At 34.2% G+C, this 25,135-nt stretch overlaps 2 protein-coding genes across 2 annotated transcripts in view; one reads left to right on the forward strand and one right to left on the reverse strand.

The window, feature by feature from the left end:
• Window positions 1–937: 937 nt before the first annotated feature.
• On the reverse strand, window positions 938–7,894 carry LOC123209366 (T-complex protein 1 subunit eta). The gene is made up of 13 exons (XM_044627372.1): window positions 7,735–7,894; window positions 7,254–7,640; window positions 6,942–7,145; window positions 5,844–6,013; window positions 5,603–5,738; window positions 5,055–5,171; window positions 4,803–4,922; window positions 4,606–4,704; window positions 4,431–4,520; window positions 3,103–3,190; window positions 2,779–2,867; window positions 2,590–2,664; window positions 938–1,362 (listed from the first exon to the last, which is right to left on the reverse strand). The coding sequence occupies exons 1-13, from the start codon at window positions 7,747–7,749 to the stop codon at window positions 1,261–1,263; spliced, it is 1,692 nt and encodes a 563-aa protein (XP_044483307.1). The 5' UTR covers window positions 7,750–7,894; the 3' UTR covers window positions 938–1,260.
• Window positions 7,895–10,235: 2,341 nt separating this feature from the next.
• The window catches only part of LOC123209641 (callose synthase 9), a 34,008-nt gene continuing 19,108 nt past the window's right edge, over window positions 10,236–25,135 (forward strand). The window contains exons 1-21 of the mRNA XM_044627766.1: window positions 10,236–10,543; window positions 11,174–11,378; window positions 13,218–13,315; window positions 13,968–14,131; window positions 14,541–14,637; window positions 15,608–15,718; window positions 15,798–15,923; window positions 16,676–16,765; window positions 18,300–18,397; window positions 18,509–18,626; window positions 18,760–18,888; window positions 20,277–20,353; window positions 20,425–20,497; window positions 21,048–21,170; window positions 21,479–21,578; window positions 21,714–21,837; window positions 21,939–22,125; window positions 22,248–22,300; window positions 22,741–22,801; window positions 22,883–22,964; window positions 23,187–23,236. Of these exons, the coding sequence (XP_044483701.1) occupies window positions 11,177–11,378; window positions 13,218–13,315; window positions 13,968–14,131; window positions 14,541–14,637; window positions 15,608–15,718; window positions 15,798–15,923; window positions 16,676–16,765; window positions 18,300–18,397; window positions 18,509–18,626; window positions 18,760–18,888; window positions 20,277–20,353; window positions 20,425–20,497; window positions 21,048–21,170; window positions 21,479–21,578; window positions 21,714–21,837; window positions 21,939–22,125; window positions 22,248–22,300; window positions 22,741–22,801; window positions 22,883–22,964; window positions 23,187–23,236 (2,163 nt within the window). The 5' untranslated portion in view covers window positions 10,236–10,543; window positions 11,174–11,176. The remainder of the gene's footprint in view (window positions 10,544–11,173; window positions 11,379–13,217; window positions 13,316–13,967; window positions 14,132–14,540; window positions 14,638–15,607; window positions 15,719–15,797; window positions 15,924–16,675; window positions 16,766–18,299; window positions 18,398–18,508; window positions 18,627–18,759; window positions 18,889–20,276; window positions 20,354–20,424; window positions 20,498–21,047; window positions 21,171–21,478; window positions 21,579–21,713; window positions 21,838–21,938; window positions 22,126–22,247; window positions 22,301–22,740; window positions 22,802–22,882; window positions 22,965–23,186; window positions 23,237–25,135) is intronic.

Here is a 25,135-nt window from a genome sequence, read left to right on the forward strand (position 1 = left end):
GGTGCTCTTTTGAATAAATAATAAAATTATATTTATACATTTTTAATTAATAATTATATATACAGTCGGTGTATCGTGATGTATTATTATGTGATTAAATGATTTTGAATTAATAATAAAACAACATGCAATATTAAAGGTAAGAGAATTCTGCAAACATATACAATTGGAAAGCGTTATTCCTTGTATTTACAATCAATTATAACATTGAAAAGTATTGTGAACACAAGATAATGTTTGCAAATATTGTTTATTAACAAACTATGTACACAAATATTGTTTATCAATAAATAAATTTCTACAATAGACCATGGAAAATAGAAAATGCTACGCGTCTTTAAAGAGTGGCTCTGTCATCTCTTTTAATAGGATGTTATGCGTAAAGAACTCTGAACTTCGTCATAAATGCACTATTGTCATTAAAATTATAACAATATTATGTGTATACATTTTTTATATATAATTTAAGTATATAAATAATGTGTTATCATATGATTAAATACTACTTTATTTTTAATTTACAATTATCTAATCATATTATTTTGGTATACTAAAACTATCGTTTTAATTCATCATCTCAAAAATTTTTCATTTTAGCATTGCAATTTGGCTACATTTCTAAATAACTGATCTTCAACATGTCCAACCATGAAGCGTCTTGTATACCATACTTGAAAGATGTGAGCATTAACCATTTGGCCGAATCTCACGCTCTCTACTCTTCAAATAATTTGTTTCAAACATACATGTTGGTTTTATGATAGTGATGGCAATTTCCCCCTTCCCTCCACAATTTAGGACGGGGATTTAAATTGAAATTTTAGGGACTGTCTCCATATGAATTAACTATCAGAGACATTTAATCATTTAATTAAAAAATATTTAAGAAATGTCCTAAAAACATAAAATAAAGTAACCACACAAAAGGGAAACGCAATTTTGTGAAAAATGATGGTGGGCATTGCCACGGGCATAGTTATCATCTCAAGATTTGTACTTCCCCGGATGGTACCCACAAATAGAAGGCCCGAAATCCATAGCTATCTTTCCACAACAAAAATTAGTCTCAATTTCCCCGGCGTAAATGTAGGATACATTAATGCTGCTGCAGTAGAGCACAGCACAAAGGCTGATGGCTCAAACACACCACCAGTCACTTTTAAAACCCCACACACTGAGATTTTTTTCCTAGAAAAAGGTACAAAACGGAAAATTCTAATAAACTTCAACCAGACAGTGAGATCAAAAGTTCACATTTGCTCATCGCCTGCGCATGCCACGACCACGGCCACGAAATGCAGCTCCGCCACGTCCTCTGCCACCCAAGGCGCTTGCAGCTGCTTCTCCCTGAGCACTCTCAGACTGTATCATTAAAATGAAAAAAAAAAAATTAAAAACCATTAAAAACCCAAAGAATCAACTTCCCAGTATGTCCATACTACAATGCTCAAAATCGAGCCTTCACTGACCTGGCATATTGCTAAATCTTCTTATCAGTTTACAATTTATAGATATTACAGTTACAAAAGAAGTTAATGAACAAGCAATAAAGCACACCCGTTCAAATTGATGGGTGCACATTCTACAATGCAATATAACAATAAATATAAATATAATTAACAATGCCTTTTTATTAATACATATGAATCGAGTAATACTATGACATTTTAGCCATAAGAGTAAACTATTCAACCAAACATATGAGCACTAGGTAACAAGCTAGAGTATCAGTACATGCTATTGTATCAGTACACTAGAATATGAAGAAATAGCGTAATAGATTTCAAGTGTCAGCAACACAGATTTTATATGTATCCTGGTTGAAAACTGTTCACCTTTTGCCAATTTTCACATACAAATCACAACCCAAATAAAGCCTATTCTCATATCCAAACATAATACAATATATTTCACCTTATAAAGACTATTCTAATAGAATTAAATCAAGCAAAAACACTAGAATTCAAAAATCTGAAAGTTTTCTAAGACTGAGCAGGTTTTTTTGGTTGTGATGATGACATGCTGTGATGTACTGGATTAGGGATCTCTGTCCTAATAACAAGAACCTTGGTCAAACTGCAGTTGTGTTTTGAATGAGAAAATTAAAAATGTGTTAGTGTTTGTTAGATTTAACAGTGGATATTTTGGCCCTTAAACAGGAAGAGAGATAGATGATGAATTGGGTCTCTTCAAGTTTAATGACCAAAAATCCCTCTCTTAAATCTAATAAAAGCTAACACACTTTTTCAATGATGTATTGGGTAATAAAAAGAGGTCAAATTTTATTGACCCTCCAATGTATGGTAAAATAAGTTAATTTACCAAGATATTATCAAAACTCAACAGTCCAATATCACAAACAGCACTGACATGTAAAACCTTGACCAAAAAAGAAAAACTTAGAAAAACAAAGGACATAACCTCCTATAGATTTATATCAAATAAAACAGATTATGACAGACAAGATAGCCTCTTAACAGATCAGTAAGCTCATACTTTTAGCTTAACATATGTAATAAGATGTTTGCAATGATATTGATGAAGAACCATAGAGTTATGTAAGCACCACATCAATATCAGTTAGACTACCTTAGGGTTCTTTACTGTCTCATCAACACTCAAGATAAGGCAAGCAGCTTCAGTAGCAGCATTTATAGCATTAATCTGCAACAAAGGATAAGCAATTACCATAGGGATCAAAGGTGCAGATAACTTGAGCAAGGAAATATGACAGCTCTTGTTACATAAAGTAATCAAGAAAGTTTAGTCAACAGATACCTTTACAACGGCTGGCTCCCAGACAAAGTTGGCATATGAATCTGCAATTCCACCAGTATTGATATCCACTCCATAAAGAGCTCCCTCACCTGATAAAAAGCAAGCAGTTTGAGTTGACGGAGAGTTTAACTAAACATTTTGAGCCAATATGAAACCACCAACCCACTACCATTAACAATCAAACACATTTCCTGGTAAGGGGAAGAAGGCACTGTATTCACAGTATGGATGGGTATGTAAAGATATATAGTTTCACTGCAGAGTTTGTGGTGACTTCACAAATACAGAAATGAAAATCCTTAAATGAATTACTAAAAGACTAACCAGATGGAAGTGCATGTTTCTGTCTTAATTTATTCAGCACATCAGTTGCATCAAATCCAGCATTGTCACACAGTTGCCGTGGTATCACCTGCAACATGAAAAAGAATATCTCATAGAAAACATCTTATCAAATGCTTATACTCATTGAGAAAAGGAGCAGTAGATCATTATATTCAAAAAGCATTAAGAAGCTCATACTCTGAGTTTTCTATGAATGTATTGCCTTCAGAGTTTGCAAAGCAAAGATAATTAAAATACTACCCCACATTAAGAGGATTAGAAATTGATAGATGGGATATAAGCCATAAACCTTCACCTTCTAATAAAACATGGTCCTCCTAAAAATAAAATAGGTACAGTATGTTCAAGCCAAGACATGCAAAACAACAATCATATTATCAGAGAGACTGACCAATGGAAGAGAGACTTTATTGTATATTTAGACCCTCACTTTTGCAAGCAACAGCTCCCACTACCACTTTCACTATGGAAAACCAGTGAGCACATTAAAAAAGAAATATTAGAAACAAAGAATCCATATTTGCCTTATTTCTGAGCTCATAAAAGGAGGTGCTTAAGACATTAATTTACTACTTTTATTTATTTTTTGATATTTAAAAATTCTCTGCCATCACTTACATGTATCCCAGAAACAAAAATAAGAAGCTATAAATGAAACTAAACATTTAAACCTGTATTCTTTCTTAACTATGTCCAGAGATGCTTCTGTAAAGAACTATACGAGTCTCTGGTAAGAAAGGCATCCCAAAAAAACAGAATGCAAAGTTATCAATCATGATTCAAATACCCAAATCCATCATAAAGCTCTAATTCCTTTTTTTTTTTTTTTTGGATTCATTTTTTCAGGGATTGTATGACATAAAACACCTCCAAGAAGAACAAAGGTCCACAATGACAAACAAAAGAAAGTCTCACATTGCTTCTGTCTCACTTAGACACACAAACATTCCGTTAGCATAAAAAATGTTTAAAATATACTCAATCGAAATGAATGAAAAAGTGAACAAACATTTTAAAACAATAATCTTCATAAAAAATCTCTCAATTTTTTTTAGGTGCTGTAAGGCAGAGATTTCTGAGATTTATGTTTTACCAAAACTCAATCAAAATAATATACGAGCAATTTTATTCCCATATTCCATTCCAATAATTAAAGAAAGCAATGCGGATAAATGACCATGTCAATACACACCAACAATATTGCTACACAAGCTCAGTTTGGCCCCAAAAGAAGTAGATAATTTCAACAAAAGCCTTGTAAGAAGTTTTCATGAAATCTAAAACATAAAAACCCCATTGTCACCCACCTCAAGAGCTTTTGCATAAGAGTTGATAAAGAGCTGTGACTTTCCAGCTATTGTTCGTGCATGCTGCCTCAAATATCGGCTTATCTCCATCTGCCACCAAAAACAACTCAAATAAGGCTGAATTTCCATTAGAAATAAGACTGTACCATGCTTAATTGGATATTATCAATCATACATCTATAGCACCACCGCCAGCAACAACAGTAGAGTTCTTTAAAGCCCTTCTAACAATCATAATCGCATCATGTAAACTCCGCTCAGCTTCCTCAATGAACTGGAGACAATAGAGCCACAAAAAAGAAAACAAGGTCAACATGATCATAAATTATAAATATTCATACATAATACATTGCTGTTTCAAAAGTGACAGGCCTGATCAGCTCCACCACGAAGAACTATAGTGGCTGTCCTCCCCGAAGGGCATCCACTGAATATATTAAACCTCTCATTTCCAACTTGCTTTTCTTCAAAAACTTCACAAGTCCCAAGAACCTAGCAGCCAAAAAGGTCTCCAAAATTCAATTCAGAAAAGAAGAAATATTCTTTACTAACATATGGGAATGTTTGTGCAAGCTTTATCTAAGGGAATGTTTCAATCTTTTAAGTGAAGTAATGGTGTCTTACCTCATCAATAACATTGTTCACAGATGTTTGCACAGTTCCACCAGTTGCAGCAGCAACCCGTTGTAGATCTTCTTCAGCAACACGGCCAGCACAGAAAATATCTCGGTCTGCAAAATACTGAAAAAAAACAAAAAAAAGAATGGTTTGACATAATCACCAATATAATTTAAAAATCCAGAGAAATTTTTCTTCTAAAAATTCCATTATATTCTATAAGAAAAACCCTACATTTGAAAAAGATAAGCATTAAAATAAACAAAAAACATAAAATAATTAACCATTAAAAACATGTGCATTATAATCTTAGGTGCACCAACACAAACTAATTTTCTTTGTTCTTGAATGATGTCATGATGCCAAAACTTTTAGCCGTACAAAATTATTGTTTGGATTCACTAAGTCATAATATACCATACCACATTTTTACATCTTTATATTATGTATGAAGGCAAATGCTTTTCCCACATTGCAAGAATTGTTGGAAAAAATAAGTCTTTTAAAAAGCACTCCAGTTCCAACTGAAGTAGCAATTCAGGAAATGTGATCACCTGTGTCGCTAGATCACCAATGGCAAGCCGTGAAAGGACAACTTTGGCTCCACACCGCACACACTTATCCAACTTGTCATAAATGATGTTCCATTCTGCGTCAACAATTGACTGATACTGTGATGGATCGGATAGTCTGAAGCAGATTGATCAAGAAACAGATATGAGATCATAAAATAAACAAGGAAGCTAATGGCTGCCAGAAGTTTGCATATATGAGAGATAATGCAACAGAAATGACCTGATTTCAGCATTTTCTTTCTCCGATTTCAGTTCCAACTCAATGTTCAGCAAAAGTATTTTTGGATTTAAGAACTTCTTTGGTTGTTGTTCAAACCCTGCATATGAAAATGTCTTTTTAAAAGCAACTCCATTTACTAGGAAGGAGTCCCTCATGTTACCACCTGGAACCTGTATGAGCAAACCAATTCCCCATCACACTAATTTCCAATCAATATTTCTGGAGAACGTGAAAGTTACACCAAAATGAAATGGAAAGAAAAAAAACAAACAAATACAAGATGACAACTAAAATGTATTATAATAATAAAATCACAACAAGGAAGAACTCACCAATCCTAAAGACTGCTACAAAATCAAAATTAGATAAAATGATACAAACTCACACTCACATGTTAGAATATCATGTCAAAGCTAAAGTTTACTCTCAATTGAAGTAGAGTACCTTTTGCCTTCCTTAAGTGAAGGTGGTAAACAGTTCCTCCACACTAAATAGGGTGGCGAGTAATGAGTTTCAGGTTAATGGTGTCAACAAGGTATAAACCACTGACAACCGTAAATTTATGGAAGAACCATTCAGAGGTAGTTATTTTAAAGAGAGAAGGACAAATTCCCACACAAACCACAAGGTGGGGCCCACGTTTTGATACTTAACCTGTTATCAGTTTGGTAATAGGGCAGAGCTTCTGTTTTCTCCTTTTTTGCTGGAGTAAGGAACGGCTGCCCTTATTGAATGAAACATCAAATTTTCCTCAATGAAGCAACACATAAGTCAATTTACGGGGCAAGCAAAAATGATCAGGGCAACTAACTTAGCAATACAATTTGCAACCAATTTAAGCATCAATGCAATTTAGTGTTCATGCTCTTAACTATGTAAAACTGTGTTTGATATCACAGTGAAAGTTAATCACATTTCCTACCCTAGAGAGCATAAAGCTATGTTTATCCCAACATTGGAATAAATGAACCTTTAAGATGATAAAATTAATCAACACAACAAATAGCTTCCCTAGAGCAGAAAGTGAGGATTGGAAACATAGTGGCTATCCACAGGGTGAGATTCTTAACCAAAACAACGTGAATACAGCATCCATACCTTCTTAATTCCAATCAAATTCAACCTATCATCGTTCCCAATAGCAATTACAGAATCAACAACCATTGAGGCAAAGAACTCTTTCTCCCCACCGATAAGTTTGGAAGACAGTGTGGTAGCAGCACATTTCGCCAGCAAAGTCTTCTTCTCATTTAGACTTTTTCCCTCTATGCTAATAGCTAATTCCTTGATCTTCTCAATAGCCTAGAACCAAATAAACAAAAACTTTAAAAAGCTAAAAAAATAATAAAATAATAAAATTCCCAAAAAACAATTACAATCTCAACATCATAAACACATACATAAACATACCAAATGGCTTGCAGTGCGAAAACTCCTAATCAAATTCTGCGGATGAACTCCATCTTCAATGAACGGCTTAGCCTCCCTTAAAAACTCAGCAGCAAGTAGAACAACAGTAGTGGTTCCATCTCCAACCTCGGAGTCCTGAGACTTGGCGATGTCAACGAGAATCTTCGCCGCTGGATGCACGATGTCAAGTAGCTTCATTATAGTAGCCCCATCATTTGAAATTGTTGTATTTCCCTTGTCATCATGGATCAGCTTGTCCATTCCTCGCGGTCCGAGGGTCGTCCGCACCACATCAGCTACAGCCGTGCACGCGTTTATGTTGCTCACCAACTGCGCCTTCCCTTGAGATGTGTCCGTCCCTTCCTTCAACAGTATGATCTGCGGCTGCTGCTCGTTTCACAGACATAGCCTCGCTGTTATCTCTATACGCATACATTAAGAACTAAAGACTTAGACTTGACAGTCAGTTAGTGTTACTTACCAGCATGGCTGCCATTGCGGTTGCCTTGATGGCGGAGATGGAGCTTCAAAGTGGAGTCTTCGAGTGGAGAGTAGTAGAAAAGAACTGATTTAGGGTTTTTTTTTCTTTTTTAAGGGAGGGGACAGAGGACGTCTCTGGTTGGTTCTGGTGGTAGTCCAAGTGACTTGGGGAATTCTCATAAATAACCTTATTCATGGGAGCTTTCTCAAAATTCTAATATGGTTTCGGGATGGTTTCCTTTTTTGCTTCTTTTTTTTTTTCCCCAATTTTTTAAACTATTTTTAAGTTAATAAATATTTACCTAATAATTTTTTGGATAATTTTTTTAGCAAAAAATTAATTAAAATTACTTCAATTCATGGTATTTAACAAGGTTTTTAAAACCGGACCGGAATAAAAACCGTTTTAAGTATTGGTTTCGATCGAACCGGTTGAACCGTTTAGACCGATCGATTGGACCGTTTGGACCGATTTTATGTAAAAACCTAAAAAAATTATGTTTAATTAGTAATTACATATGTTTTACATAGTAAATTTTATATTGTGCATACTTTTCAATTTTCATAATTAACAAAATATATGTATTATTGAACATAAATATAATAAATAATAACAATTAACTTTGCATCAAAACAAAATATATACATAAAACAAATCTAATTATACAAACACATATACTATTAATTATTGAACACTAACCTCTGTAAGTGGCAACAATTATTAATATTAATTTTGACTTTATATTTATATAGAGAAAGTTGCTCTCAGCAAAGTTAAAAGCAATTGAATCTATCTTCATTATCTTCATCATCTTCAGTTCTGTTCTCTCTCAATCATTCAGAAACCACTCAAAAATAATTTCACTCACAAACTTCTCTGAAACAACTTCCCTTCGTTTCTTGTTTACCCTCAAATCTTCTTTATTTCACCTATTTCCCTTAATCTATTTGATTTTGCACCTTAGTTGTCCTATTATTGTCTGTGTTTTAGTTATTTTCATTTGCTTCATTTCTCTTCTGTTTTTCAAACTTGAAAAAAGTTTTAAAAAAAAAAATGGTTGATGTTGCCGGGAGTATCGGGGGTGTGTTGAGTCCTGTCCTTGAAGTTGGCAAGTGGTTGGCTGCTCCGATTTTGGCATCAATTCAAGTATTTGTACAACCATAATACCAATTTCAAAAATCTGGAACAACAAGCCGATAAGCTGAAGAATACAAGAGACGAAGTCCAACGTAAGGTTACTGCTGCTGAAAGAAATGTCGAAGAGATCAAACAGAATGTCAAGGACTTACAAAACACTAGCTTCTCGTCGTTGCCTGAGAAGTCACCGGTCACAACAGCAACGGAAATCGCCGTCGTCAGCCAACGTCTGAGCTTGGAAAGTCGCTGTGAAACTGCTGCCTTGTAAGCCTGCAAACCGACACCACTCGACGGCAATGTGGTCGTCGGCAGCCGTATTCAAACCGTCTTCGACAAGGAATAGGAAATTCGTCGGAGAAATTTGCCGGCTGCAGCAGTTGAGGACTGCGTCTACGTGCGTGCACTGCAAGGAAGAGAAACAAAAGAAAAACACTGTTTTATTTTATATGCAAGTTGAACCAATAACTGCATGGATCGGTTTGGACCTCGGTTCAGCGGAGAACCGGCGGTTCAACCGTGGTCCAATCCGATTTCTATTCCAAAACGGTTTTGCCTTCCACATAACCCACCTACAGTGTCGGTTCAAGGACCAACCGGTTCGACCGACCGGTCCGGTCCGGTTTTTAAAACCTTGGTATTTAAACAAAATTGATTTAACTATTTTTTTTGTGTTAAATAACTATAACTGGCACTTGACTCTGCTTTGAGAGGGGACGAATCAAACAATTGAGGCTTTGTTTGAAGTTGAATTTCGTCATCAATACCAATTCAAGGTAGACAAAGATTCGTCTTTGATCTTTGCCATCGTTCGTCGATCATTGACATCTTGATTCGTTGGTTCATTGACAACGGAGAAAGAAGAGGAAATCATCGGTGGTTGGAGATGGTGACTAAAGAGGAGAAGAGGAAAAAACCTTAGGTTTGGGTTGTGAAATGACCACTTTTTTAACTTTGAGTAACGAAAAATTGTTAAATTTTTAAATTGAGGAGAAAAAATATGATAAAACTTTAGATTTTTAAATTTTTATTAAATAACGATTTTGTTCTTAATTTTAGTTGAGAAATTTAATAAAACTTTATCTATAAATGAGATTTTGAGTTTTTAAAAATTAAAGGATATGAGTTTAAAATTACACCTAATCTTGATTGGGAACAAGTCTTTCGACCTTTTTCTAATTTATATAAAATTAACGGGTGGAAACTATTTTGCCTTTACATGAGTGTTTTTTAACAGTTTTCGTTGTCAAGTGAGAACACGTTAGTTATGTAAACTATAGGTGAAAATGGTTCGTTTTGTAAACCGTGGGTGGGAAAATGTAATCTGTTCCATGCCTAAATCTTAGTTAGGAAGAAAGTAAAGCATTAATACAAAATCGCAGCATGGGCGATAAAGTCACCGGCTTGTCCCGTGGACATTATTTCCAGCGTCATACCAATCAAATCTTAACATCCCCGAGTACGACCCGCTGTAACCCGTATTCCCGGTTTCATCTTCCTTGACTAGATTCCTGCAACTTTTTCTTCATCTTTTCGCTTTCCTCTCTGCTTTTCCAATTTTTGAAACAAAAACACTCTCAAATCCAAACGAAGCGAGCCACTTTTCTTCATGACCGTGTCCACTCGTTTTCAACTCAGCCTCTGAATTCGGCTCTTTGCGTTGGCGTAACTTAACGTAAGCGTACCGGTTTTCATTGCCGGTTATCGCTGGTTTGTTTGTTCGTTGATGTTTTTATATCTTGTTTTCTTGTTATTGTTTTGCTCGATTTGAATCTGCTTGGCCTATGAGAAACTCGCGGAAGCGAAATGTAATAGAATGGAATTTTGATTCGGAGAAACAGAGAGATTTACGATCTCTTACTTTTCGTTTTACTTTTATTTGATTTTCTAGGGTTTTAGATTAATTTTTTTCTTCATTTTTAAATCTTTTCTCATTTACTTGAATTTTGTTGAATTTTTTTCTTCTCATAATGAACTTGTCTCCGTTTCAATTATTGTATGGAAATTAACTAGTGATGTCTAGCTGTAGCAGCTTATGATTTTCATTTTGTAGGGTTTTAAAGACTGTGTAATTCACTATTTTATGCTTTTTCAGTTTTATTTTCTTGGTAATGGAATGCAGCTGAATTTCTGTTCAATTTTTTCCTCATCTTTTTTCTGCTAAAGTTTATTTGCATTTATGTTGTGTTGGAGGTGTTTGATTTTGTATGCGTTTAGACAAGACTGCATAATTTATGATTTTAACAATTTTCATATATTTTTAAATATTCCTTTAATTAAAGTTTGTTTTGTTTATGATGTGTAGGAGATGTCTCGAGTAGAGGATCGATGGGAGCGTTTAGTACGGGCGGCATTGATGCGAGAAAGAACTGGGATAGATTCCCTTCGTTGGCCAGCTGGTGGCATTGCTGGGAACGTTCCTTCTTCACTTGCAAACAATAGGGATATAGATGCAATTTTAAGAGCTGCAGATGAAATCCAAGATGATGATGCCAATATTTCTAGAATTTGTATGTGTTTATAAGTTGTTTTCATACTATAGAGTTGATGACTACTTTTAATTTTATAGGTTGACCCAGCAACAGTCTTAGTTAGGAGTGGGAATGGGACAATAACTCGTAAATTTACGTCAGTCAAATGAATGTCTATTCCATGTGATTCATTTTAAAAATATCAACCATTGTATAGTTATGATAGATGAAAGGGAAAATGAATGCACATATGATGTAGCTATGTTCATGATTAAAATGTTGTTTCATGGGAGTTTCCTTAGCATGGATCTGACCTAGAAGAACTAGTTAATGCTCCAGGTAAACTCCCTATAAGAAATCATTCGTACAATTTAAATTAAAGAAATTTTCTGAATCTAAATTTGACTCTGTGCTAGGCATATGGCTACTAGATTTTCTTTTTTCCCTACTGCCCTTCTTTGTTTTCATAATTTTTTTTCCTGCTTGGGCTGAGGAAAAAAGTTATTTGATTGTTTAACAAGTGTGTTATATTGAATTTATTACTTACAACTATGAATTGTTCATTTTCTAAGTGAGTTACTCTATTATCTGTTTAATTAACCCTGAAATACTACTAATAAGCTCTGTTGTAATGTAATAAACATGTGGAGCCCATGGGCTCTAAATTGAAAATTTGTGGTTTGAGAATGTAATTTTCCTAGTTGGCTAAAATATGTTGATTTTGTTTTGGGCTAATGTGTGTTTTTGTTTATTAGGACCATTATGTTTTTGTGTGGGTAACAAAGCTTAGGCTTCATGGAATGCCATACATTGGGCTGTTCATTTTTTGAATAATTTGCCTTGAGCAGAATTAATGAATATTTGAAGATGCTGGTGATGATAGAGCTGATTTCTTGTAGGATAAATTAGCTTCTTTGCTTCTCTCCTTTGGTTTATAAAATAAAATTTTATCTTTGTTCATTGGGTTAATTTCATCCACCTCCTAACCAATTGATAAGTATCAAGTGCTCCGATGATTTTGAAATCTATTAAATATTCCCTAGAATTATTAGAAATTCTCATAAATATCAAAACCTGAAGGCAGTATTTATTAGTTTTAAAAAATGGCTGGGGTGCTTGAAACTTATTGATCTTTTAAGAAGGGTGGATAAAGTTATCTTTATATATAGGATTTGGAATCAGTTTTGTTTAAGGCAGAACAATTTCTGCTCTTTCTTCTTGTTTATGTCCTATGTGGTGGACTGCTTTGTTCACTTTCCTTGTAAATTCCTTTTCATTTAAAAATTGTTATGTTTTTCTTCTCCCAGAAACAAAGGAGAAAAAATGCTTTGCAAATATGTGGAATACCATCTTCTTTAGAGCTTATTCTTCTACTTCTTCTTCTTCTTATTTTTTATCATTCTTGGTCATGTAAGAACTTTCAGATTTGATATTTGCCATAATTGGTTCTCATGCTATGCCATTATTGTTGCTGCTACTAAATCATTATTCTAAGCACTTGGCATATTATTTTGTCATTAAGTTTTCATCTTGTCAATGATTACTTGTGCAAGTCTTACTGCCACAACTGTAAGGGGTTAAATTGGTTATATACTTTGCTCTTTCAATAATAATACCTTGGAAAATGCACTTATTCAGCTCAAGTTTGGTAGTCAAAGGCAAACTCATAATTTTATGAATTTGGATAAGGAGGTTATTGTATTGCATGAATAACGGGGATTTGAGCAATGTCACTACTCTTTTGTTTTTGTCTTTATATTATTCTCCTGTTGCTGGGCTGCAGTAAAATGTTCTGATTTAATAAAGATTTTCTATTTGCATAAAAAAGGTCTTTTCCCATTTGTCTAGAGCTGCTGAAATTATGTTGTTCACCTGCAGTGTGTGAACATGCTTATTCACTTGCCCAAAATCTGGATCCGAACAGTGAAGGAAGAGGTGTTTTGCAATTCAAGACTGGTTTAAATTCTGTCATCAAGGTATATTTTGGTAAATGTTGAGTATGGCAAAATTTGGTAAGACGATAATTGCTGGCTCTATCAGTGAGCAAATTATTGCTTGATAATATTTTTATATGGCTGAGTGATATTGTTATGGTTGCAAGTCAAAAGTGCTACATATAAAATACTAGTTTATAGTTTCTTATAAGAAAATTGTGCATTTGGAGGAGGTGTGAAAGCTGTTGTCTTCTGGAGACTCTGTATAGCAGTGCCATTGGGTTATTTGGAGTGAAAGAATTTCGAGGAAGCTGACGTTGAGGTTGTGGAGTGTACATGGGAGAGAGTTAATGCTTCTACTTTTTGTGGGTTTCAGTTACAAATCAATTAATGGGGACTTCCTCTTTCCTTATACAAAGCAATTAATGCTGTTGTTTCAAAATTTTTTATGAAATACAAGTTTGTGCAGTCCAGTCCTGGTTCACTTTTTTGTAATTTTAATCTTTCTTTAATAATGTTTTTAATGCTTATAAAAAAAATCTCTGAAAAAATCTAAAAGGTGAAATCGTCTTCAAAGTCTCCCCTCTCAAGTTCCTATATTTTCTTCTCTGAGTCAGGTATATTAGGTTATATGTGTTCTGCTAACTGTGGGTTTTACTAACATGATTCTGTGTCTCTTTGATAAAATATTCAGCAAAAGCTGGCAAAAAAAGATGGAGGAACCATAGATAGAAGCCAGGATTTTGCTCGTTTAGCGGAGTTCTACAAGCTATATAGAGAAAAGAACAATGTAGACCAGCTATGTCGAGAAGAAATGGAGCTGAGAGAGTCAGGAGCTTTCACTGGAAATCTTGGCGAGTGAGTATCTTTAATAGGGGATAGAGGATATTGATCCTTTGAGTTACATTAGTCCATTTTGTTCTTTTGGATAATTAATGACTGTAAAAATGCTGGGGAAGACAAAAGGGAAAGAACCTAGGGAGAATTTAACTTTCCTTTAGACATTGCTATCCTTATTTTTCTTGTACTGTATTGGCATCTTTGCTCGATCACTCCCTCTCTATTCATTACATGTGTTTATCATTTGATTATATTGTGTATTTGAGTTAAGCTTTTAATAAACTTTGCATTCCTTGAATTTGTACCACTGGCATTTGGAAAATTTTGACTGTCACATCTATTGCATAAGATATTGTTCTTTGATGTAAGTATTTCAAAATATTTCATGAGTTTTGTTTTGTTATTAATATTCATTGTGGTTTTCTAGGTTGGAGCGGAAAACAGTGAAGAGGAAAAGAGTGTTTGCAACTCTCAAAGTTTTAGGGATGGTTCTAGGGCAGCTGACTCAGGAAATTCCTGCAGAGGTTGAATGCATAGTCTTTTAAAGTCTGTTTTTCCTATGGCCTTATGAGTTACAAATTGCAAGCTTTTGCATTTCCTTTGGGACATACTTATATTTTGGAGCTGTCAAATTAGCTTTAACATTGGTAGTTGATGGTGGAAGTTTGGAGTGCATATGCAGAAATCCTAAAGGTTTCATGTTAATGGTTTTTATTAATTCAAAACATGTTATGATTTTAACAAAAATTTTAACAATGGTTACTGCAGTTGAATAACTGCCTATTAAAGGTTGGAGCTAGTTTTGCACATCATTTGAATCGTTGGAGCTAAAGTACTTGAAATAATATATCACAAAGTTTCCTAACCATAAAGGTTGTGGGTTTGGAAGTAATCCCCAAATTTAAACATGGTTAGCACAAAGTAAAGTTTGAGGACTTTTTTCAGGCATAATAAATGTATAATTTACTGTAGTTCTTTTTTTTGCTGATATTTATTCTATAAATGCACTTTGCTTTGTCAGGCATGCACAGTTTTGCTCTTTGTGGGCATACTTAAATTTGTCATAGGTGTAAGTGTCTTAGGGTCTTGCAGGTTGTAGATTTCAGCACCTGTCAATTGAAAGTTCAGAATTTTATCAAGTGATGAATCTGATGATTTATATATCTTTCTTGTAAGGGCTGCTCATGCACTTGAATTCAAAGCATGAAACCTGGGGATATTGTACTGTAAACTAATAAAGTGATCAAGAAATAGTAGAATGGAGAAATAAATGTTAAGGGTCATTGAGAATCTCACCCAAATGTAAGATGCACCAGTAATCAAGCGTAAGAGGTTTTCTAAGAGAGACCAATTCTTTGACCTGATTCATTATTATTTTTGCTTAGATACAGGTTGCTGTAACATATGCTATGAGACGGTATATGCTAATTTTATCATATACTTATATGTTGCCAGCTTTTACTTGTATAATTTGTTTGTTTGTATTTTGAACAGGTTAAACAAATGATGGAATCTGATGCAGCAATGACTAAAGATCTAATTGCTTATAACATAATCCCTCTGGATGCTCCTACTGGGGCAAATGCCATCTTGTCTTTCGCTGAGGTCATTTTGTTTCTTTTTTAGTCATCAGGGTCCTATTTTGTTATTCTGCAGTTCTTCACATTGCAAAGTTTTTGGTCAGGTTCGAGCTGCAGTCTCAGCTTTGAAATACTTCACAGGATTGCCCAGATTGCCTGAAGAATTTAGCATTCCTCCTACAAGGAATCCTGATATGCTTGATTTTCTTCACTATGTTTTTGGATTTCAGGTAACATTCTCTTGATGGCATGGCTTGTGAGTTTCTTTGTTTTAAGAAGTTCAGAAATTTTAAGTTACTGTTAACTTTTTCTTTTCGTTCAAAAATCTTTGGGATAAGAAAAGGACACTTTATATTCATCTTTTGAAGGAACTATCATACTGGACGTTTACCTGATTCATTGGTCATGGTTTTGTCTTAGATTCAAATTTAGGTGCTTTGAGCAATCTATGATGCCAGTCTGTCCCTAACTTCAAATTGTCTAACGTTCTATTATGACTAAATTGAGGGGGGGGGGGGGGGGGGGGGGGGTTGGTTGGAATTGTAGAGAATCAGAACGGAAAAGAGATGGGTTTAGGAGATTTATGAGTGGTTGGAGATGAAAGTGAAGAGTGTTCAACCCCATTTTGTGAGGTTGCTTCAATTCTTGAGGGGTGGGGAAAAAGAAGCTGAAACACTGCCCTCTGACCCATCCTATCTTTGCTTGACTAGTTTCCTGTTATTTTTTTTTCTAATTCTGTGATTTGTATTATTATTATTCTTTGTGTTTGTGAATTTGGTGTTTGATTAATTTCTATGAAAAGAAACATATGCAATTGATTCAAATAAAAAATTCAGCCCAGGCTTTTGTACTCTACGGTTTGCTCAGAGTCAGCTGCCTTGCAAAGCTGTTTTTGTAGGTTCATTACAAGATATTGATGCTTATGAAGTCGTAAGTCTTGATAGATTCTTTTGTTTAACTCAAACGGCTTGATTGTTTCCAGAAAGACAATGTTGCCAACCAGCGTGAACATGTAGTTCTCCTTCTTTCAAATGGGCAATCACAACTTAGTATTCCTGATGAAACTGAACCAGTAAGTTATAAACATCTTCGTATAAAATTGCTTTATTGTGGATTTGTGTTTGGATGCTATACTTTATGTTCCCCTGAAACTTTATTACTTATGAAGTGGAGGCATTTCCAACTTTCTTTTTCATTATTTCTTTCTCTCAAGTTTCTGACCCCTGCTTTTTTCTTTCTGAGAATTTATTTTTGGAGCACTTACACAACTACCTGGTGCCAAATGTGGCCTCATTTAAATTTTGCTGCCTTACTAGGTTATTTTTTTGTCATTCATTGCCCTGTGCAAAGTCATCATTCTGCAGTGAACAATTCTAGGAGTTTACAACTCGTAGTTATTTGATACCATAGTGTTTCTCGGTATTTAATCTGGCCCTTGCTTTTATGCTACTGCTACATCACATGATAGAATGATATTAGTATTGGAGCAGTTTATGCTGAGAAACTGGAGGAACTTTTTCTTGAGCATGTTAATTGTATGACGTGTGCCAGCTAGCATGAGACTTTGTAAATAGATGCTAATTGTACTACTTAGAATAAAAGTTAGACTTATATATCTATTTGCATTTGTAGATGGTTAAATTTTTTTTTTAAATATTTTTATTGTTATGCTGATAATATATGAACTTATGTGAAATGATGGGAACAAAGTGTTCAACGGCATAATTTTCTCCATTCATTAAACATGGAAGCTTTTTGTTACCTGGATCAGGTTCTCTTGAAGGTCTTAGTTTGAAATAATATTATTTTTGGTTTAGTGTTAAACAGCTTGACCCTCTTTTAGTCGATAGCCTTTACTTTTCTATTTTTTCCTTTCATCTTCATTTTCCTTTAATAAAATTCTTGCTTACTAGCTACTGCAAAGTATCACCAAGTTTTAGGCCAATTGATAGTTGCATAATATTAGAACTTAAAGCAAAGGTGACTTTTATATTTTGATACTTTATCCAACACTTGGTTAGGAGTTAGCACTTTGGAATATGAATGGATTTTCTGGTATTTCTTCTGGATGATTGAAAGGAAAAGGCATTTTAGGCCATTTACTTTAGTTTTATGCTTAAATAGGGTGCAAGAGTAAATGACCACAAAATTCTATAATTAGTAAAATTTAATAAATGTCCAGAGGCGATTTATCTAGATTTGGCCAAATCTTTGGGGGATTAAAGTACTTATCCCTTTTATAGAATGTGTTTTGAGATATTTAAATGTCAAAAGACACCTCAGAGTTTTTGTTTGTATTTCTAAGTTTTGAAAATGATTTTTGGATCATAACAAAACAGGCCCTTAGCTTCTTGTAGGCTTTTTGTTCTTAACAATTTGAAAATAACTATTTTGCTTTATCTGTAGAGGTTGGAACGTTATTTTAGTTTAAGTGCTGTGTTTTTTAATATTTCTGCTTGTGTTTTTTTAGAAATTTTGAGGTTAATTGCTGGTTTGCTATCTTTTCCAATATTTTTGCTATAAATAAATTAGTATCATGTTTCTTACAAAAGAAAAAAAAAAACCTTGAATTCAGTAATAATATTGCTTTGTTTTTTTTTTTCTAGAAATTGGATGAGGATGCTGTGCGGGAGGTTTTCCTGAAGTCTCTTGACAATTACATTAAATGGTGTAGCTACTTGTGCATTCAACCTGTTTGGATCAGGTATGTATTTGTTAATGCTCTCTGTTTTTTTTTTTTTTAAATGGTTGTTCAGCAAATGTGTATAAATTTAGTGGCATATAATAATTGTGGAGTGCTGATTGTCTTGTGCAGTTTGGATGCCGTTAGCAAGGAAGAGAAGATACTTTTTGTTTCTTTGTACTTCTTAATATGGGGAGAAGCTGCCAACATTAGATTTCTTCCGGAATGTTTGTGCTACATATTTCATCATGTAAATCAAACCTAAACCATTTTTCAGTTTACTTGCATGCCCAACTTGGTTGGTCCTTTTTGTATATTCATATGTATAAACTGGTCCTGCTTTCTTTGTTTCTGCTGTTTTCTAAATTAAACTTGATGCACAGATGGCAAGGGAAATGAATGAAATTTTAAAGCAGCAGATTGCACAGCCAGCTAATAGTTGCAGTAAGGGAGGTGAAGGTGTTTCTTTCCTTGCTCATGTTATCACTCCTCTGTATGAGGTGGTTGCTGCGGTACGTGTTTAGTTATCATGATGGTGTGCTTATTGCTTAATATTAACAGCAATATATCTGTGCATTAACTCCACAAACCAAATTGAATGATTATGAATATGGTGAATAATATTATTTTTTTATATTTTTTATGTTTACTTTCTTGACTAAAAAATTTTCAATACAATTTTTGTTAATTATCTGCATTTCCTGGTTTAGAAGTGGTCTGGGTTGTCTTCAAGTCACATATATCTGTTTGGTTCTTATTTTTCTCTCCTTTGTTTCTAAGGGTTTGGGGTTGAATTTGACAAATAAGTATGGCATTTATTTGTCATTTGCTCAGTTTAGTGATGAAATACTGTTCTGTTCCCTCCTATCAAAGAAAAAAATATGTTTGCTGGTTCTTCCAAATTACAATTCGGATACATTTTTGTGACAATCAAAGCATTTAGGTTGAGATCCTAATAGATTTTAGCTTCTCCTCATCATAAGTTGGAAGGATATGTAGGATGACTTGGCTGGTTATCAGGCATTCTCTGAGGTAGACTTCCTTAATGGTTCAAGCTCAATTTGAGAAACTAGTGAAAAGTGAAAACCACATTGAGACCCTCATATAGGTTCTATGAGTATTTATTTATGCCTTTTGGTATGTCAAATGCCTCTAGAACCACTGTAAGAGTGACAACACACTTCTGTATAACCTTAGAGATGCTTGTCCCATAAACACAGGTGGTGCATTTAATGTCTAATGATGGAGTAAATGATGAATAGTAGACACTAATATATTGATGAGCAATTAACTTGTTTGAGCTAGTGGTGTCATGGAATGTGCATATATTGACTTGGAAAGAGCAATCAGGAGATTTTGTGGCTCATCTGGGTGTTGGTTGACAATGGAGTTGATGTAGGTGGACTTATTGACATAATTTGTGTATGGGTGGTTGAAGCTGTAATCACTGTGTAGCAAGAAGGAATCAATTGGTACTGGTGGCTATAGGTGGCATTTGATGATGTGCTGGGTTGCCATTGGTATGAATTGATGGATAAGAAGTTTCTAAGGCAAAACAGGCTCAGCTGTGGTTGCTGTTTCATGATGGATACAGCCACTTCTGGAAGGGTGTGAAGGTGCATGAAAGGGTGTGTTGACGTGTGTGAGAGACTGTTGGTTGTCCTTTGGTGTGTATTTTTCTGGGCAGGAAGTTGTTCTGTTATTATGTGATCACTTATTGATTGAAGGATTGACTCATCTAGAAGTTCTGTCTGTAAATTTTACTCATTCTTTCATGTGCATGATGATGATTCTTGCATATACAACTATAATTGAAAAACTTATGCATTTTTTTCTCAACTTAATTTGTCACAACTAAATTTGAAACATGTTTGACTTTTCTGGAAAAAAAAAATTACAGGAAGCTGCAAATAATGATAATGGCCGAGCTCCTCATTCTGCCTGGAGAAATTATGATGACTTCAATGAGTATTTTTGGTAAGATATGTGACATTTTATTTGTTACATAAAAGTTTGTACTATCTTAACTGCTGAATTTTTTTGTCCAGGTCACTTCATTGTTTTGAACTTGGTTGGCCATGGCACGAAACTTCTTTTTTTCAACGACCAAAACCAAAGAAGGTCTGAACTTTTTAACTACTATGTATCTGTGTTTAATTGTTTTAATTTGGTTATTTTGTTTTTGGTCTTGCATTTTACAGTTGTTGGATGTGTGCTTTATATGCATTGCTCTTGAAAGTTTTTGGTAGTGATGATGATTTAGCACAGATACGGGGATGAAAAGTAGATATGTTTTTGTGCCCTAGGATGATTTATGCTGGTGTAGAAGAGCTATCCAATTACCTTCAGCTGCTATTCCTTTTTCCATTAATAGGATGGTTTGCTCTTGCAAAAAAAATTGTATCATTTAATCAAGTAAATTTCTGGTCTTTATCATATATGTAGAGTAATGCATTGCAAATAGTTTCTATGCATTTAGTATTGAAAGACAGCTTTATGTTCAGTTGTCATAAATTAACAAGTCTGATCAACCGAGTTTAATATACGTATAGTTAATATGTAATCATTTTGAGATCATTGTTATGCTCAGTTAAAGATCTTTAAGGTACTTTTCACCTTTGAAGTGTTTTCAACTGCTTTTCTATACTTTTCATTTCTGTTTATCCTACAGAATATGCTAAACTCTGGAGGAGGTGGACGCCGGGGGAAAACTTCGTTTGTGGAGCATCGATCATTTCTTCATCTTTATCATAGTTTCCATCGTCTGTGGATATTTCTGATTATGATGTTTCAGGTATGCAGTCTGTCTCAATTGCTCATTTAACATTGTTGTCTATGCATGTGGTTCCCAAACTCTCCACATCCCAGGATGAACAAAAGAAGAAAGAAATCCCCTGAATTCCTTGATTTTAATTTTTTTACACTGCTTATTTTCTGCTGTACTTTTCTATTTGTATTTATGTTTGACTGTAGATACCTTATACCACATTAGTTCTATTATCTTTGATTCTGTATTGGGTTGTAAATATCTTTTTCTGTTTGCAAGTAGTAACCATAATTATTGTATATTATTCTGATACATTAAACCTTGTTCTTTGGCAGGGACTAACTATCATTGCTTTTAATGGAAATCTTAAATCAAAGACCATACGCCAACTTTTGAGTCTTGGTCCTACTTATGTTGTGATGAAGTTCTTTGAGAGTAGGTTCCTTCTTGTATTTAGTTACAATAGTATTGTTCTCTTGCTTTTGAATAGAACTGTAAATATGTTGCGATTCTATTAGTGCTGCCAGAATAAATTTCTTTCAGTGCTGAAGTTCTCTTTTCTTGTTTTAGGTGTGTTGGATGTTATCATGATGTTTGGTGCCTATTCAACAACACGGCGCTTAGCTGTTTCTCGAATTTTTCTGCGATTCATTTGGTTTGGTGCTGCTTCGGTTTTCATAACTTTCCTTTATCTGTATGTTCTCTCATTCTGTAAAATCTGCATCATATATTCATTTTTGCATGAAAAATAAATAACATCTTTTTCCTCTTCTGGTTGTCTGTGCTCTTATACAGGAAAGGCATGCAGGAGTACAAACCAAATGCAACATCCATTATTTTCAGATTGTACGTGATAGTTATAATCATCTATGCTGGGTTCCAGTTTTTTATTAGTTTCCTCATGCGGTTTCCAGCCTGCCATCAGCTGACTAACCAATGTGATCGCTGGCCTTTAATTCGCTTTGTCAACTGGATGCGCCAGGTTTTTTTTTTCCTCTGTCCATATATTCTGTGTACTTGGATTTATTGGATTAGCATATTTGTTGTTATTTTGGTCTGTTGGAGTTCTATATTTGTTAATTTTTTATTTTATCTTCATTGAAGGAACGATACTATGTTGGACGTGGGATGTATGAGAGAACTACTGACTTCACTAAGTAAACTCGGATCTCCATTCTTTCTATTATTCTTCATATGTATAGCTGTGGCATATTTGATTAATTTGTTTCTTGCCCTTAGCCTGTGGGGAGATTATTAAGGGAATTACATATAGTAGAAAGGACAAACATTGTCCTGAATTTGTGCAACAGGGAAAGAGATAGTGTATATGAATGGGTGTGCAAGAAATTAGGTGTCAACTGATTACTTTGGTGGTAGATTCCTTTTATCTCATTAGAATCGTAACTGGAGAATAAATGATTTAAGTTAAAAAGAAAGTAAAGACATTCAGCTGTTTGAAACACTGAATGTAATTGCCCCATCTTCTATGGTGAAAAAAGTTAATGTTCTGATTATTACTATTTCATCCTTCGAGACAAGCAAGAGTATAATATATAATAAATTATGTTTAAACATGTTTTATTGTAATGTGCTGCAGGTATATGATCTTTTGGCTTATTGTTTTGAGCGCTAAGTTTTCATTTGCCTATTTTCTCCTGGTTAGTTACGTTTCATAAACGGTAACAGCATTGTTTTTTTAAATTTTATTCTTATTTAAATATTTCTGTCTGTCTTTTCAGATTAAGCCTCTGGCAGAGCCAACGAAGTTTATAGTAGATATGGGTGTTATTGAATATTCGTGGCATGACTTTGTATCTAAAAGTGAGCAGCATGCTTTAAACTTCTGTTAATCTACTGTGTGGAATCTTTGAATGATGACTCTTTCATTGAAAGTACAAATTTAGTTGTGAAAACTGGTGAATGGTGCAAGATTTTTTTAGTACTTATGAAGTATTTTACTGGTTTTCCATCATTTGTATGTATGTTTTTTTCATCCCATAAAAGTTACCTTTAGCTGCATCTAATGTCACTTTGTGCTCGCAGATAACCATAATGCTTTGGCAATTGCTAGTTTATGGTCTCCAGTAATTTGTGTAAGTTGGGAAATCTGCATTTCTATTCGGGTGTTTATATGTGGAAGAGTTAGCTAAATATTTTTTATTAATTTGATTTTTGCTGGAATGAGCTTGATTAAGTTGGATCAATGACAGATAAATCTTACTTGAAGTTGTTCACTTGTTCATGTATGCAATTCTTTTTAATTTGATCAGTCGTTTGATTTCATCTGAAGTCATCCAATTTTTAACTGTGACTATCCTAGGACTGTTGTTGTGATATAACTTTTCTTGTATTCTTTTCCCCTTTAATTGATAATATACATCTTTTTCTCTATTTTTATGAGAACCTGAAGGACAAGGATTTTGCAATTATTCATGTATTTGTGAAAATAACATGAACAAGAATATTACAAACTGTTTTTTTGATTACTTGGTTATGTGCATATGAAAAACCATACAGTATTAAGTTTTGTGTTTTTATTTCTATATATTGTTTATGTTACATTGCAAGGCCTCAAAAAGAATAACTTCAAATTAATAGATAAGAATAGAACAGGATATAGCAAAAACATTTTAAAACTCCCTAAATCATAGCTAGCATAATTCTACCGACGACCTGACCAAACAATTCCTACTCTCTGTCAAATTGGTGAATAAATATCTAATATTCCAAACTGGGAAGTTAGTTGTTTAAACCCTTATCTAGGTGGTCCTTTTGTGAGAATATTAGTTGTCCTATTGACTTGTAGAAAGGTCGATAATTACCCCAATCTTCTTTTCTATATTATCCTTGATGAAGTGTTAGTGTATTTCAGCATGTTTAGTCTAGTCATGATGCACAAGATCATGCACTATGCTAATGTCTGCTGCATTATAATAATAGGCTTCATAGGCTCCTCACTCTGAATTTTTAGCTTAATCAGAAGTCTCTTAAGTCATATTACATCACGAATTTCCTTTTCCATAACTCTAAATTTAGTCTCAGCAGTGCTTCTAGCTATCGCAATTTTTTTACTCCTTCAAGTCACAAAACTACCTTACACAAACATACAATTGCCTGAAGTAGACCTCCTATCACTCACAAACCTTACCTAATCTACATTTGTGAATACTTCAATTTTTCTATCATAATTCTTTCCCCAAAACGCACCTTTACCAGAAGCCAGCTGAAGGTAGCATAGTATTCGAAACATGATCTCCAAGTACCTTTCCTACGGATTGTGCGTGTGTTGACTTATGACATGCAACAAAAGTCATGTCCAGTCTTGTATAGGATAAATAGATTAGCTTGCAATAAGTCTTTGATACCTAACTTTCTTGGTCTCTCCACTGGTGCATTTTTGTCAATACTATCAAACCGTTGATTATGCTCTATGTATCACTAGGTTTATACCCTAACATTCCAGTCTTTTGCATCAAATTTGGAATGTATTTTCTTTGTGGCATATGAATATTGTTCTTGCTTTTGGGCCACATCCATTCCTATGAAATACCTCAACTGTCCTAGGTCTTTTATTTCGAAATCATTTGCAACCACTTATTTCACCTTCTTTATTTTACCAAGAGGGTGTGAGTTTCTCAAACCAAGCCTTTGGAGACTGGTTTAGCCTATATAAGCACTTGCTTAGTCTACACACCTGATTGTTTTTATTCCCTTCAAAACAATGAGGCTGGTCCATGTGTACTTCCTTTGATAGATCACCATTTAGAAAGATGTACTTCACATCTAGCTGTTGTGAGGGCCAGTCTAAGTTTGTTGCATGAGAGATTAACACCTTGATTATATTCAACCTTGCCATTGGAGCGAAGTTCTCCTCATAGTCTATGCCATAGGTTTGTGTGAAACCTTTAACTACTAGATGTGCCTTTATTGATCAATAGAACCATCAGTTTTAAACTTTACTGTAAAAACCCATTTGCAACCGACAATTGTTT

This window comes from Mangifera indica, chromosome 2 (genome assembly GCF_011075055.1).
Source record: "Mangifera indica cultivar Alphonso chromosome 2, CATAS_Mindica_2.1, whole genome shotgun sequence".
Lineage (NCBI taxonomy): Eukaryota > Viridiplantae > Streptophyta > Magnoliopsida > Sapindales > Anacardiaceae > Mangifera > Mangifera indica.